At 42.0% G+C, this 15,149-nt stretch overlaps 1 protein-coding gene and 1 long non-coding RNA gene across 4 annotated transcripts in view; one reads left to right on the top strand and one right to left on the bottom strand.

Annotated features, from left to right (window-relative positions):
- Nucleotides 1-14,007, bottom strand: part of Hdac8 (histone deacetylase 8) — a 208,540-nt gene extending 194,533 nt beyond the window's left edge. For 2 of the 3 annotated variants that reach the window (XM_028775799.1, XM_028775800.1), the window contains exons 1-4: nt 13,566-13,996; nt 13,034-13,086; nt 8,963-9,093; nt 6,752-6,893 (exon numbers count right to left, since the gene is read on the bottom strand). In XM_028775799.1, the coding sequence (XP_028631632.1) occupies nt 6,752-6,893; nt 8,963-9,093; nt 13,034-13,086; nt 13,566-13,676 (437 nt within the window). In that variant the 5' untranslated portion in view covers nt 13,677-13,996. Of the gene's footprint in view, nt 1-6,751; nt 6,894-8,962; nt 9,094-13,033; nt 13,087-13,565 lie in introns of all 3 variants that reach the window. The other variant, XM_028775798.1, reaches the window with a different exon arrangement.
- The window catches only part of LOC114627885, a 5,208-nt gene continuing 3,125 nt past the window's right edge, over nt 13,067-15,149 (top strand). The window contains exon 1 of the long non-coding RNA XR_003712413.1: nt 13,067-13,310. This is a non-coding gene — a long non-coding RNA (uncharacterized LOC114627885). The remainder of the gene's footprint in view (nt 13,311-15,149) is intronic.

Genomic DNA, 15,149 nt, shown 5'->3' with positions numbered 1-15,149 from the left:
TGCTTCTTAAAAAATATTTAACTCTTCTCTCCAACTGCCACCTGTTTTAGTTTATTACAGGAAATGAAAATATAAATGCTATAAGCTGACACAACATGATTTCATGAACAGCCCTTTCTACTCCTACCATGCATCTTTTTTAAAAAAATCACTTTCTCCAATGCAAATTAGATCTAAGAAATTATTGCTTCAGGCATGGTGTGTTCACTTGTAATCTTAGCACTCAGGATGCTGAGGCAGGAGGATCTTTAGGGCAGCGTTAGCTATACAGTGTGATCCCATCTCAAAGAATCAGCAACAACAACAAAAATGTCTCATACCAGCAATATAAGTAGGCAGTGATCCCCATTAACACTCCTGTCCTACATGGAGTCTTAAGTAATAATTGAACAATGTATTTAAACATTCTTTAGTCTTCCACATATGATTAAGCATTGACCATGAGCATAAGAACAAAGTAGAAAGGCTGCACTTGCACTACTTTGATTGCTCTCCACTTTCATTTATTGAGGTAGGGCTTCTTAAACCTGGAGCTCACCGATTCCGGCTAGTCTAAGTTATCCAGCCTGTGCTGGGGATCGCCCGTGTCTTTGCCTCTTTAGTGCTGGTATTACTGGAAGCCACAGTATCTCTCCAGCTTCTACCTGGGTTCTGTGGCTCTGACCTGTGGTCTCATGCACAGCTGAGCTATCTGTCTAGTCCCCCTTTCCACCGCTCATCTCCCATCTGGGACCCCCGGACGCCTTCTCAGCTATGTATTCCTGTCTGTCTTGGCTTTTTTCAAAATAGAACATAATCTCTCTTAAAGTTCTTAAAGCTTTCCTTTCCTCCAAACCATGGAGAAACTATATCCATGTAAGATTGTGAAGACATGGAAGGAAAGACTGAAGAACAGCCCTTAAAATGGATCTTTTCTTAAAATTTATAGAGGTATACTTTACATATTATAAAATTTGAAAGTGATCATTTGGTGAAGGAAAACGTCAGTATACATTTATTACCTAGTAAAGAGATTCCAGTAGATATGCCTCTTTGAAATCAAAGTGAAGTATATTACCAAATACATGGATTAGATACTAAACAGTGCACCCAGTCAAGACTGATCACTTTATATGTCTATGAAATGCCAGGTTGGGAATATAACTCAGTGACTGAGCACTTGCCTAGCATGCATGAGGTCCTACGTTCAGTTTCCAGCCCTGAAACTTTGGGGCTGGGCATGTAGCTCAGTTGGTGGAGAGCTTACAAAGTATGTAGAGGCCCTGGGCTTGACCCTCTGCATTGCAAAAACTAGACAGTGCTACATTCCTGTAATCCCAGCACTTTGAGGTAGAAGTATGAGGATTAGAAAGTTAAGGTCATTCTTGGCTATAAAGAGAGCTTGAGGTCAGAAAAAAAAATACAACACAAATAAGCTAAAGTCGTTTAAAAAATAAAGGTCATAACAGTTGACTGCCAGCAGGTGGTGCTAGACTCACAGCAAAGTGTCGAGGAAAAGCAACTACTGAACTATCCAAGGAAATGCTACTAAACAGTAAAAGTCTCCTGCACACAGGAAGCTGAAAGTGCAGAAACTGAAGGAAGAAGGTAGAATTAGTCTGTAAGGCATGACTCCAGTGCCAGTTTGTTCAACTGTCTGTGTGGGGAGAGGAATAATGCTCTCTCCCTTCTAGGTTCTTGGCTGAATGATGAGCCGGCATAAAAAATTTAACAGGAGAAAAACAATTGTATTCATTTTTTAAAACACACACACACACACACACACACACACATCTCATTGATGAGACTGAATACAACATAGCATTCTGACCTACTGAATAGGGACGTTTTGGGGGATGGTGGAGACAAATGACAGGGGCATGAGGGGAGAAAATACACTTGGCAAAGAATAAAAATGTCTTGGAGCTTCCCTCTTCCTCCTAGATACTGTTGCTGTGTGTCCTACCCCCTTGCTAAAAGGCCTGGATCTTGTGTACCAACTGACTCTCTGGACTTGGCCAGCCTGCCTATGCTCACAATGAGAGAAAATGGAAAAAAAAAACCAAACAAACAGGAAAGAGGGATTTGGTCAAAGCTCAGCCTAGCCAGGAAGGCAGCTAACCTGGACTTTCACAACATATCTTCTACAAACTTAGACAGAATTGGTCTCTTTGCGGCTCATACTATGTTAGGCCCGTGTTTTCATTATTCTAGACTGATATACCTAATATTTAGTAGCATTAGTCCTTTTTTTAGCAGGATTTCCAAAAAACACTCTTACTTAACTTTCAAATGTAATGATATGCCATACTATCCCCAAGATTGGGTTGTTTCCTCAGAATAGAGTTCTAGGAATACTGTTACCAAGTAAACAAATATGAACATATTTCCTACTTTTAATACTACTGAAGTTTTCGAGAAGCTAGTTTCAACAGAACCCTGATAGCACCTGAATATTTTTTTTTAAAAAAAAAGGGATTTTTTTTTTCATTTGGGTGGGGGAAATATACTTGGCTTCAATTTCTCTATCTCATTACTAAAAATAAGAACCTCGTGCTTGACATGAAGTGTTTAATCAATGCTGGTTTAAGGAATAAATGGGATTTATGAATTTGTGTATACCTGGGAGGATTAAATAGTGAGATTTCAGTGAAGAAAACAGGACATAGAAACTTGATGGGCAGCTTAGGGCAGGGGTTCCCTAAAGCAGCCATTCCAGGAATGTCCATATGCTAAAAGGGAGCTCTGGTTCTGGTTCCTTATCTCCTCCCAAATGAGCATCCCTGCCTATGTGTGGATGTGAGCAGAACTCCAGACCAGACACTAAGAGCATCTGGTAAACAGCTTTGGAACTGGATCTCTGGATTTCCATGATGGAACTGGGTTTTACCCAGTCCCCAATTTCATCCTATCTCCTAAATGATGTCAGGGCAACTTCTTGAGAGCAGAGACTGTTAGGATATCTGGAGGAGATAAGAAATCACAATCTAAGTTAACTCAAAACAAGCTACTCAAAACAGAAGAGTTAATGAAGCAAGTCCAAGAGCCCACCTAAAGGCATGCTAAATAGATGGGAGGGACAATTAATTACATCCTTAATGAGAGGATGTACTTTTCCTGCCCAGAAGCCACCCCCTACACACACACACACACACACACACACACACACACACACACACACACAAACCCTGCACTGCAGTTGCTTTTCGAGCCTTGGCTGGGTTAAGCCTGCTTGCTTTTCTGAATGATTTAGAAAAGTATACTCTATCTATCTATCTATCTATCTATCTATCTATCTATCTATCTATCTATCTATCTATCTGTCTCTCCCTCTGTCTCTCTCTTCAGATCCATGGCATTCTGCTTCCCCAGATACGCTAGGCTTTCTTACTCTTCTTCTTTGATATTATTTCTATCCCTGACTCCCTATCCCTCCTTTCTGTTATGTGATGGCTCACAAAAGGCATGATTTTTCTCTTTTCCTCTTTTTCAGCCTCCCTGGCAGCTACCAAAATTTACAGCTTGCCTGCCTTAAGGGTTTCCTTTTAAAGACTAATAAGTGTCACTGTCCTCGAGCTTATTTTATTTTATTGAGATGGAATCTCACTACACAGTCCTAGCAAGACTAGAACTAAGAGACCTGCCTGCCTCTGTCTCCTAAGTGCTAAGATTAAAAACGTAACACTATGCCTAGCCTGAGTCTATTCTTTTTTTTAATTGGATATTTTATTTATTTACATTTCAGATGTTATCCCCATCCCCACCACCACCATTAATCCCCATCCCATCCCTCCTCCTCCTTTCTTGCTTTTATACCATTTTAATTACATACAAGTATTAAGGTCAGTTCTAGATTGAGGAACTAGCAGTACAATAGATGCAAATAGTCAAGGAACAAGCAAGACAATAAACACAGATAGTCAAAGAACATGCAGGACAATAAACAGTCCTGTGAACACTCCCGTGATCACTGTTTCTAAGGGCTTATCAGAATGATCAACATATCTGAGCCTACTTCCCTGTCCTAGCCCAAAGTCGTTTTCATGCCTAAAGCCTACTTCCTTGGTCTAGCCTAAGATTTAGATTCCTGCCTGTAATTACTTCTTTGTTCTAGCCTAATGTCAGATTCCTGCCTGAAGCCTACTTCCTTGTCCTTGGACAATATCATATTCCTGCCAAGCAGCCCATTTCCTTGTCCTTGGCCAATGTCAGATTCCTGCCAGGCAGCCCGAAAAGCTCTCCACATCTACCCCCTTTTCATTGTATAAACCAGACTGAACCTGTCTTAGGTTGTTCTAACAAGAATGCCTTCCTTACCCATCAATATGCATTATCAAAAGCAATACACTTCTGTCTTAGGTTGGTAAGACTCTGTGCAGAATCTTACTCATCCTTGGCTTGCCAGCCTTTAAATTAATAGCTCTGTTTGGGGGGTCCATTTTCAGGTTCAAGTAATGTACTTTGGCTGCCAACCTGCGAATTGATGCTCTATATCCTATTCAAATTATCAGAAGTAGGTTCAGGGTTTAAGAGTTAGGAGCCACGTTGACTGTCATGACAAATACCACTGGAGTGGTGTTACTTGTAAAATTTACAACAATAGTGATTATAATTAGAAAAAAGTTTAAAGACACTTGCAGGGTATCTGGCATAAGTCTAACACCTCTCTGGATGTTTTAACTTTGCATAATGAGATTATGAATTTAAAGAAAGATGCTCTGTTGAGCTTTGATGCTGCAGATAATGTTGATAAAATTATCCATGGCTTGAGGTCAGTATTTCCATTTTGGTCAAACCTCAGGAATGGCATATATAGCTTGATCAGGCTAGCCCCTTTTGTTCTGGGAATACTTTTATTTCTGCCCATCGTGTTAAAGCCTGAGTCTATTCTTAAATTCTTTAATTAATTGGACTAAAACCCAAGAGGAGACCCCAATTTGCCTAGTAACAAGGGACACTCCAGGTTGGGCTTCCCCAAAATTTCTAGTAACAATAGCAGGTCATGCTTAGCTTCATGTAAGCTTATAAGCCTATAGCTCACTTCAGAGAGGCTCTAGGGGTGCCAAGAGCATCTCAGAATTCAGACCTGAATTGGGTCAATCTCCCCAAAGTCTGTCTTTTCCATTCACCACAAGTCTGTCTGTTTTCAGACAGAATTAGCTGAATTGAAAGCTGTCCTAAACAGTGAATATTATGTGGGTACCACTGAACTTGCATGCAGCCAAGCAGCCATGACTAATACCACTAGAATATATGGTGGTTACCTGGGAAATCATGTTAAGAAGTAGGAATGTCTGTAACTGACCCAGGCCCCAGCAGGCCTTTTGCAGTTTTCGAAAACTTGGGAAATGACAGCACACTTGCCAGAGCAAAGCTTCTCAGGGACACCATAGGACTTTCTTACTCCACATGCTTAAGGATAGAGAAGCCCTGGATGTAGAGAAACTTGCTCTTCTCTTTGTTCTTCAGCTTTAGTAAGAAAAGCTCTTGTTTTAGTTTTAAACTTTAAAAAGTAAAAGAAAAACTAACAAAAGCAGGCGGTCTCTTTGTTTAAGACCATGCTAAATCATTACTAAAATATCTGTTTTCTACTCCTTGGGTAGTAGATTCTAGATATTTAGTTTTACAAGGCCTCCTTTGGCTAGGAAACCTGTCCATTTCAAAAAGAATACCATACTATTATGTAAATTTGCATATGTTAAATTGTGCTGCCTTATAGTCTGAAAGAATCAAATGTTGTTTTGTTTTTAATGAAGATCAAGGCCTTGGTTGGCTGCACACACTGCCAGTTACTAAGACAGCTATTGTCTTTTACTCAGCTGATACCCTTCCCTAACAAGTAGTAAGTACTTCTAACATAGTCATTGAGATTCCAGATGTGGAATGAGACTTTGTAGTTCTTGTCAGACAGAGTAGGAAGTTACACTTACTTATTTACTTACATACATACATATACACACACACACACACACACACACACACACACACACACACCTCCAAAAGGCCTAAGCAAACAGCACCTAAGAAGAACCACTTTTTTCCTTGGAAAGAGAGATAGATACCCATGTTATCACTTTCCCTGGATAGAGTAATGTAAGATTCCTTGATTGTTCTGAAGATTTTTTCTTCTATGTCTATTCTCATCAATTGCCTACTTACTAAAAACTCCTTTCCTGGGCCAGAAAGATGGCTCAGCAGTTAAGAGCGCTGACTGCTCTTCCAGAGGTCCTGAGTTCAATTCCCAACAACCATGTGGCAGCTCACAATCATCTGTAATGGGACCTGGCGCCCTCTTCTGGTGTGTCTGAAGACAGCTACAGTGTATTCACATACATGATTAACTTTTCCCTACTGCTATTCTATTGGTCTTATATTTTACACATATTCCCTTAATATCATAATTTATATTGTCCTCTAGTGATTCCAATTCTGTTCCTGTTTCTAGAGCCAAGTCCTTGACACAGGGAATTTTCCAATGAACGTGTAGATTGTTGAATGTCTATGCTTTTTCCTGTCCCTTTACTGATGAAGAAACTGGGCCATTGGGAGGTTAAGCCAAGTTTGCAGAAAACAAAACATACAACTCAGATGCCTTGACTTTCAGTTGAGTGCTTTTCACTATATTAGGTCACCTATCTTTCATTTGCATGTTTTCAGAACACCTTATAAAATGCTAACACACACATGGTTCCCTTAAGTGTAACAAGTATACAGGTTTATAGAACTGAGAGACTGAGGAAAGGGTCAGAAAGGAGGTAGGTTGTTTTCTTACTTCTTTGCATGATGCCACCCTCCAGACCAGTTAATTGCTACTTTACACTTCCCGTCAATCAGGCACTGGGCAGCTGTGATTGTACCTCCTCCTATAGCCGCTGCATAGTCAAATATGCCTTCCGTGGCTGGGCAGTCATAACCTGGGGACAAAACCAAAGAAGTCTGTTAAAGATGATCTGGGGAAGATCAAACAGGTTGAGGTATGACAACAGTGTGGACCAAGGACCTCCTCTTCCACCTATGGCTGACAATGTCTTCCTCCCCTATGTATACAGCTGGGGCCATGGGTCCCTCCCTATGTGCTCCCAGACTGGTGACCCATGCCCAACAAGGCCATCCTCCCCTACTTATACAACTGGAGCCATGGGTCCCTCCCTACGTGCTCCCAGGCTGGTGGTTTAGACTCTGGGAGCTCTGGTTGGTTGGTATTGTTGCTCTCCTCATGGTGCCGCAAACCCTTTCAGCTCCTTCAGTCTTCACTCTAACTCCTCCATTGGGAACCCCATGATCAGCTCAATGGTTAGCTGTGAGCATCCACCTCTGTATATTTTAGGCTCTGGCAGACCTCTAAGGAGACAGCTATATCAGGCTTCTGTCAGCACAACAGTATGGCCTACTAAGAAGGTTCTGAGTTGACCTCAGCTCCAATGGAGACAGACACATCTTCAATGGCAGACACATCTCCAGTGTTTGGGAGGGAAGACTTCGAAAGGATTAAGCCTCCAAGGTGAACTTTTCAGCTCCCTTCATCAGTCAATCAAGGCCTGAGAGGTGATATATTTTGCCAGTGGTCACATAGACCCAAACCTTGGACCAGTCTCTTGATTCTAAATCTAGTGTCCTTCTATGAACCCATGAGGTTTCTCTAGAACAGGAGGTACCTAACCTTTGACATCACAGTTTGCTGCTCTCACCATTAATAGCTAGCCTGTGAGGAATATGGTCCATGAGCTACAAGTTGGACACCCCTGCTCTAGACCATGCTGTTGACGATTCATTTTGGGTTTCTTTCCTAAGAAATCTGTTAATGAAAGATAAGGTAGGAAACTTAGCCAGAATATGATTATTTCCTTAATGCTATGCACAGTGACACACACCTTTAATTCCAGCACTTGGAAGACAGATACAGACAAGTTCCAGGCCAGCCAGGGCTACAATAGTGAGACAATGTTTCAAAAAAAATAAAACTAATAAAACTAAAAAAGACCCAAATCAAATAAATCTATCCTTAAAATATATGATTACAGGGCAGCTGGATTTGTGTGTGTATGTGTGTGTGTGTGTGTGTGTGTGTCTGTCTGTCTGTCTGTCTGTCCAGAGTAGACCTAAGTGCTGCTGTTAGGATTGCAGGATCAAAAGGATTCTTCTCCATCAGGCTCATCATTTCAGTTGTGGTTAACTTATATCGTGTACAAAATATGATCAAATCACGAGATTAAAATGAACAGTTGGGGCTAGGAATATTGCTACGGCAGAGTACCTGGTTAGCATACTCAAGGCCGAGTTCCATCCTCAGTAACACACACACGCACATAAGTGTGTACACACACACATACACATACCAGTTATAGTATTTTTTTAATTAAAAAGTATAGGGCTGGAGAGACGAGTCAGCAGTTGAGAGCGCTGGTTGCTCTTCTAGGGGACCTGGATTCAATTTTGAGAACCCACATGTCAGCTCACAACTGTCTCTAACTCCAGTTCCAAGGGATCTAAGGCCTCTTATGACCTCCACTGGCACTGCATGCACATGGTGCACATACCTACACTCAGGCATACATGGATACACATAAAATTTAAAATAAAGATAAGAAAAAAAAGAAAGTATTTTGGGTTAGGGAGGTAGCTCAGTCAGTCCAGTGCCTGCCACACAAGTAGGAGGCATGGAAGTCTACTAACCCAACATTGGAGGAGCAAAGACAGCTAGAGTCTTAGAAATCACTGGCCAGCCAACCTAGTCAAAATCGTAAGGTTCAAGTTCAATGAGAGACTTTGTCTCAAAAAATAAGGTGTAGAATGACTAAAGAAGACACCCAGTGTTGACCTTTAGTTCCACATGTGTACCAGCAGACACATGTACAGCGCCACATACAAACATACATACATATACTATACATATGCATAGAGAGAGACCAACATAAGTAACATAACTACGGGGGTGGGGGTGGGGAGACTATTGACCTTCCACTGTTGCCTGAGAAAACCTTACCTAGTCCATATTCTATGGAGTCTGGATGGTCCTCATCACCTTCTTGGCTGACCTTCTGGAGATGTTGCAGATAGGCATCTGTGTGGAAGGTGGCCATCTCCTCCATGGAGGCCATTTTGGGTTTCACGATCCTGATAATAATGGATCAAACATAGAAATGTGAGTCAGGCCCAGAGTACGCAAGGTGCTGAATGGAGAAGACAACTCCCAGCTTCTGATTCCAGTGAGCTGAAGTCATTAACACACTGTGTCCCCTCACTTCACTTCTTCCATCTATGGTATTGACCCCGCCAAGGAGAGGCAAGAGGACACATCTTTCCTTTGAGATTGTAGGTAAGGGAACACAGCTGAAAATAATTATATTTAACTCAAACAGATAATCATGGATCAAGGTCCCTAGTTTAGCCAAACAGAACTTACTAACCCAGAACCAGCAAGATGGTTCAATGGGTAAAAGCCCCTGCCACTAAGCCTGACAACCTGGGTTTAATCCCTGGAACTCATATTGTAGAGGAGACGACCAACTGCCCTCTGACCTCCACATGTGCTCTATGGTCCACACATCCCCCTAATAAATAAATAGATAAATAAATAAATAAATAATAAAATTTTAAACATTTGAAAGAACTCTGGGGCTGGAAAGATAGCTCAGGGTTAAGAAGACTGGCTGCTCTTGCAGAGGACTGGGATTCATTTCCCAGCATCCACATGGTGACTTACAACCATGCATAATTCCAGTTCCAGATCTGACCTGTGTAAGAACCAGGCACACACATGCAGGCAAAACACTCGTATACATAAAATAAGAAAATATAAAACTATGTTTTTTAAAAGACTAAAATATAAACTTGACTCTGTGAGGCACACCTCTTGTGACAATCCAGCAAAGCTATTTCCACTGGAATCCACTGCTACTTGGACTGAGTAATCCTTTCAGTTCAACGTTTAGTGCTAAACATTGTATCCCTAGCCATCTGCCTAAACATTGTATCCCTAGCCATCTGTCTAAACATTGTATCCCTAGCCATCTGTATCTTTATTTTAACAGGCAGCTTGGCTGTTAGTGAGGATTTGGAGCCAGAGAACTGGATTCCTTTCCTAGCCTCTATACTTCCTGCTTCTGTAACTTCAGGTAAGTTGACTTTTCCGTACTTCAGCTTTCTTCCTTAGAAAATCAGTCGACTTAGTGACCTTCTGTAGAGGTGGGGTGATAACATATAACAAACTTTGTGGGCAACTATCATCAATATTAGTGTAAAAAGTATGGGAACTGGACTGGGAACGTAGCTCAGTCATAAAATCTACATGTACAAGGACCTGTGGTTGATTCCCATTCACCCCCAAACATATAAAGGTAACACGTTAGATATGGCAGCAAATATCTGTACTCATAGCACTTTAGAGGCAAGAGGATGATGAGTGTAAGGTCAGTTCTAGGTCAGACTGAGTTCTGTAAGTCCCTGTCTCAAAGAAAAAGAGAAGTTAAATATAAAAAGGTTTTATTTAGTGGTGGCGGGGAGGTACTATATGATCATGTATGTATGCATGGGACTTTGTAAGTCTGTACATGCGCAGAGGCCAGAGAAGGATGTCACATGTCCTGTTCTATAACTCTCATGCATCTTTACCTGAGACAAGAGTCTCTCATTGCATCTGAACCTGGAGTTAGACTGGTGAGCACCAAGCCCAGCAAGTATTCTGACTCTTGTCTACCCCTGCCAAGATACTGAGTTTACACATAGGTGTGACAAAACCCAGCCTTTGCTGTGGATTCTAGGGAGCTTGGGGCCCAGTGCTTGCACAACAAATGTTCTTCCTTTCTATGCCATCTCCCCAGAGTCCACTAACATAAAAAGTTCCTATTAGTTGGTCTCTTACAGCTATCTCCCAGAGGAAGGAGAGATGGAACAAACGCCTGGAACCTCTCAATCAGCTCCTCACGGTAAAGGACAAAAAGAGCGTGAATAAAGGAAGTGAGTTCCATGGGCTTCCTGGCTTCTGCCTGCCAGTTTCCCATTTTGTCTAAGAGATTCTGCTACAGGTACATTCTCTAACCCTTGCTGAACAGGCAGTCAATGCAGGAGCACTGTGGCATTTCTTCCTTAGAAAGCCAGAACCCAAGTCTCAACCTAAGCCTAGTAAACCACAGTTTGTATTCTAACAAGAATGTATATCCTAACAAGACAATTGCCCATTCAAATGGAAGGAGCACTGCTCTAGCCACAGAAAGGTAGCCATGTATGTTTTCTGAATGGAAGTACAACCATGAGTTTACTGTGAACTAGTCCAGGTTGGATATTTAGGCAACTAGTATAATCAAGGTGTTTGAAATCCTGTGGTTCGACCTCAAAAGGATTCTTGTTTTCTCTTCAAGTACACGTCCACCCCACGAGAGGTGAACAGACTGTCTATTAAAATAAAATTTTAGGGCCAGCAAGATAGCTCAGCTGCAGTCACTTGTTGCCAATCCCGGAAACCTAAGTTCAATCCCCACGACCCACATGGTGGAAAGAGAGAAGCAGCTCTTGCTAGTTCTTTCCTGACCTCCAAGTGTGTATCGTGGCACTTGACCATCCCCTCATGCCCCCAGATGCCATCAGAATGAATAAATGCAATGTAATAAACTGTTTAAAATAAAAACATCAAGAAGCCCAGTACAATGGCTCATGCCTTTAATCCCAGCACTCAGGAGACAGAGGAATCCCTGTGAATTCAAAGCCAGCCTGATCTCTCCTAATGAGTTCTAGGGCAGCCTAGGCTATGTAGTGAGACGTTGTTTTCATTCTTCCCAAGCTATTGGATTGTGTTTCCCAGCTTTCTAACTGTTCCCTCACAGCACTTCCCCATCTATTTCACTAAAACAGAAGACTGACAGCCAGCCCCTGCTTAACAGCAAACTAGGGACTTTTGCTTTGACATCTTGTTTGCAGTAAAATTTTTTAAGTGTTAATTTTGTGTGGGGGGGGGGGGCTAGGCCTCCTATATGCTAGGCAAGTGCTCTACACATTGAACACTATCCTAACCCCCTTTAAAAATTTTATTTTGAGACAGGGTGTGGCTGTTACCCAGCTGGCTTTGAAGTTGTGATGTTCCTGTCTCAGCCTTCCAAAGGCCTAGCATTAAAGGCCTGCACCACCAGGCTCAGAAAAATGTTAAAATACTTTAAGGAGAGGCAAGTAGTTATTTTGATGAACACAGGAGTTAAGTGTAGGTAGAAAAACCTTCCTAGTGGGTATGATGATGTACACCTGCTGATCCTGCATCTGGGAGGCAAGGCAGGTGGCTCTTGGTAAGTTCAAGACCAGCCTGGTTGATGTAACAGTTCTTTAGCTAGCCAGAGCTACACAGTGAGACCCTGTCTCAAAAGAACAAAACATTCGTAAAGAATGGACACACTAAAAATGACTGAATACTAAGGATAAAATCTGAAAACCTATGCTATTACTTTCTCTGAAGAAAATGAAGCATTAGGTGACACAGGCAGTCACCTAGTTGGCTAGTAATGAGAAAACCCTGACTTGACGTGTGCCAGGTCCATAATAGTTTCATTTATGACATTAAATATAGAATTGGCAATCAACAGAAAGCTTGATTTTGGCTTGTTTGTCTTTGAGAAGCATGTAGCTAGCTTTTCTTGTGTGGTCAACAGAGACCAGGTTAAAGTTTGGTGGTGATCGGGGTGGGGTAGCAGAACTAAAAGTCTCAAATTGAACCCACATCCCCAAATCTAGCTTGAGAAAACAAACAAAACAAAATCCGGACCAAATATAAGTCAAAACTGAACATTTTCCTGCTTAACACACCCCCACCTGTCTAGAAGCAAAGTCCATGTCTAATGACTCTTAACTCCTTTGTGTGCTTTTTCCAAGTGTTCTCGTTCTCAATCCGTCAAAAGCTTTTCCTGAGGGGTACAGACATCTAACAAAGACTCTGAACACTCCCACGAAAGCTTTTTTTTTTTTTTTAAAGCAGCATTCCTCCCTGGTTAGTCCCACTAGGAGACAAAGTATTAAGGCTGTGAACACACCTGCCCTCATAAATGATCACGTTCAGAAAGGTCAACATACTTACCTCATTTGTTTATGCAAGGCATATGCTTCGATCAGAGAGTGGACCATACTGGCCTGAAACAGCATAAAAGAAAGGTTCAATTTACTGAAATGTCATTAACAACATCCTCCGTGGAGAACTAACTACTTTCTCTCTTATCCCTTCTGTCACTTTAACAGAATACACTTAAGACAAACACAAAGTATCAAAATCGCCAAGACTCGAAGCTTCCCAGCCTTATTAACACAAGTGATGGAATACTCTCGCCTAACAGTTTGTGGTCCAGGACTTCCTATTGGTAATTCCACCACCTCTTCGCCAATCCTTCCCCTCCCCCCCCCCCCCCCCCCCACTCGAGCGTTGGATGCCCCACTGCGCTCTCTGAAGGTAACCACTTCCTTCTGCTTCAGCTTGGCGTGCCTGGCACTGCTAGTGAAATTTTTGCTAAAGGTATCCTTTAATCCAGTTTTTCCCTGCTTCCTAGTGCACTCCCTTTCACACCCTCCTACCACGATCCCGGCAAACCGTGGTCTTTGATCCAGATCTCTCTTACCCGTTTGGGGACCTTCGCAAGGGAGTCGCAGATGCTGACATACTCGGGACTGTAAATATAAACCGGGGGTAGTGAATTTCCACTATTGGCGGGTTCATCTGGCATCTCCATCTCCCACTTTCACCGTCCCCGAGCCAAAGTCTGGAGCCAACAGTTTTCAGACTCAGCCTGAGCTCCGGTTCCTGCTCCTCTGTTCGGCCCCAGCGGTGCTCCCTTGTCAACATTCCCTCCTATTTAGATCGCCAGAGACAATTTCCTTGATCCCTCGTCCAACTGCGGGGATGGATGGGCCCTTCCAGGCCAGATACCTTCTACGGATGATCACAGTTCAAAAAGGGTGCCTGACAGATATAAAAACCAAATAACTGCCAATTGGGATCAATTTTTTGATGGCACAAGTAGCACGGTCAAAAGTAACCAGCCTTGTTACCCTACGGGGCCATTTGAAATGAGGTCAGACCAGCTTCAAAGCATGCTGGGAGATGTAGTTTTAAGGGAATATGGTAGCTGAACAGTCACACAGCTAAACACTAAAAACTAGTTTCAAGTTTTGGCGCCAAGAGTCTGAACTCTTTTAAGTTTTCAAACTGCAGACATCATTTAAATATTTAAATAGAGGTACAATAAACATTCAATGGTAGGTAGGACCACCACCACTCAGCTACATCAGCTAATTATACTAAGAGGTGGAAAATAGTTTGACAATTTTACAGAGTAAATTTCGTACTGCAACGTTAGTTCACTACTTTTCATCACTGTCTATAAGAGATTAACAGTCTCACCAATAATCTACTCTGACAAATCCGTGTCACCTTCCTAAAACTGACAGGGATTGTGGAAATTGCAGGGTAGAATCTAACCAAAGAAAGACGTCAGCATCCTCCTGGAGCTTTCATGTGATATGATGAAAAGCACGGGTTGTCTCCCAAGTAGTTGGAAAACACACCTCCCCCACCCCCCAACACACACCCACATTTCCTTTCATTTGCTTCTACAGCTAAACAATGGTTAGGGCAAATGTTTTAGGTTTGGTGTACTGGGTGTTAGTGTGTCCCCAGGCAGTGTTATTTCTACCGGAAGTTTTGGGGTTCTGGATGCCTCCATGATCTGAGCCTAGCTGGTCAACTCCCAAGCTCCCAACATTCATACCATCCTCAACTGACCTACTGAGGCATCTGAGACAAGCCCATATTTTTAACTTCTTTAAAATGCTAGCTTGCTTTGAGCATTTGTTCTGTGATAAGCACTTTGGGGGAATATCTTACTCAATCCTTTCAACAGTTTTGTGAAGGAAGCTGTAATATGTCCACCTTGCAGATGCACTCTGAAGAGTGAAAATCATTCTCAGTCACATACTGATGTAGGAAAACAATCCAAAATTAGGTCTACCTAACACCAAAAATCAAAATACTCCCTTTACTATATGAATTTAATTCTTCCAGATTGACTTTCTGCTAAACCTGTGGTCAATATTCAATTTAGTATCCCAGTACTTAATATTGCAATCTTGAGGTATGTACACCTGTCTCTGTCTCTGTCTCTCTCTCTCTCTCTCTCTCTCTCTCTCTCTCTCTCTCTCTCTCT

Source organism: Grammomys surdaster, unplaced genomic scaffold (genome assembly GCF_004785775.1).
Source record: "Grammomys surdaster isolate TR1022 unplaced genomic scaffold, NIH_TR_1.0 260, whole genome shotgun sequence".
In the NCBI taxonomy this organism is placed as follows: Eukaryota; Metazoa; Chordata; class Mammalia; order Rodentia; family Muridae; genus Grammomys; species Grammomys surdaster.
The sequence above is the reverse complement of the archived record's forward strand: the minus strand, read 5'-3'. Positions and strand labels throughout refer to the sequence as shown.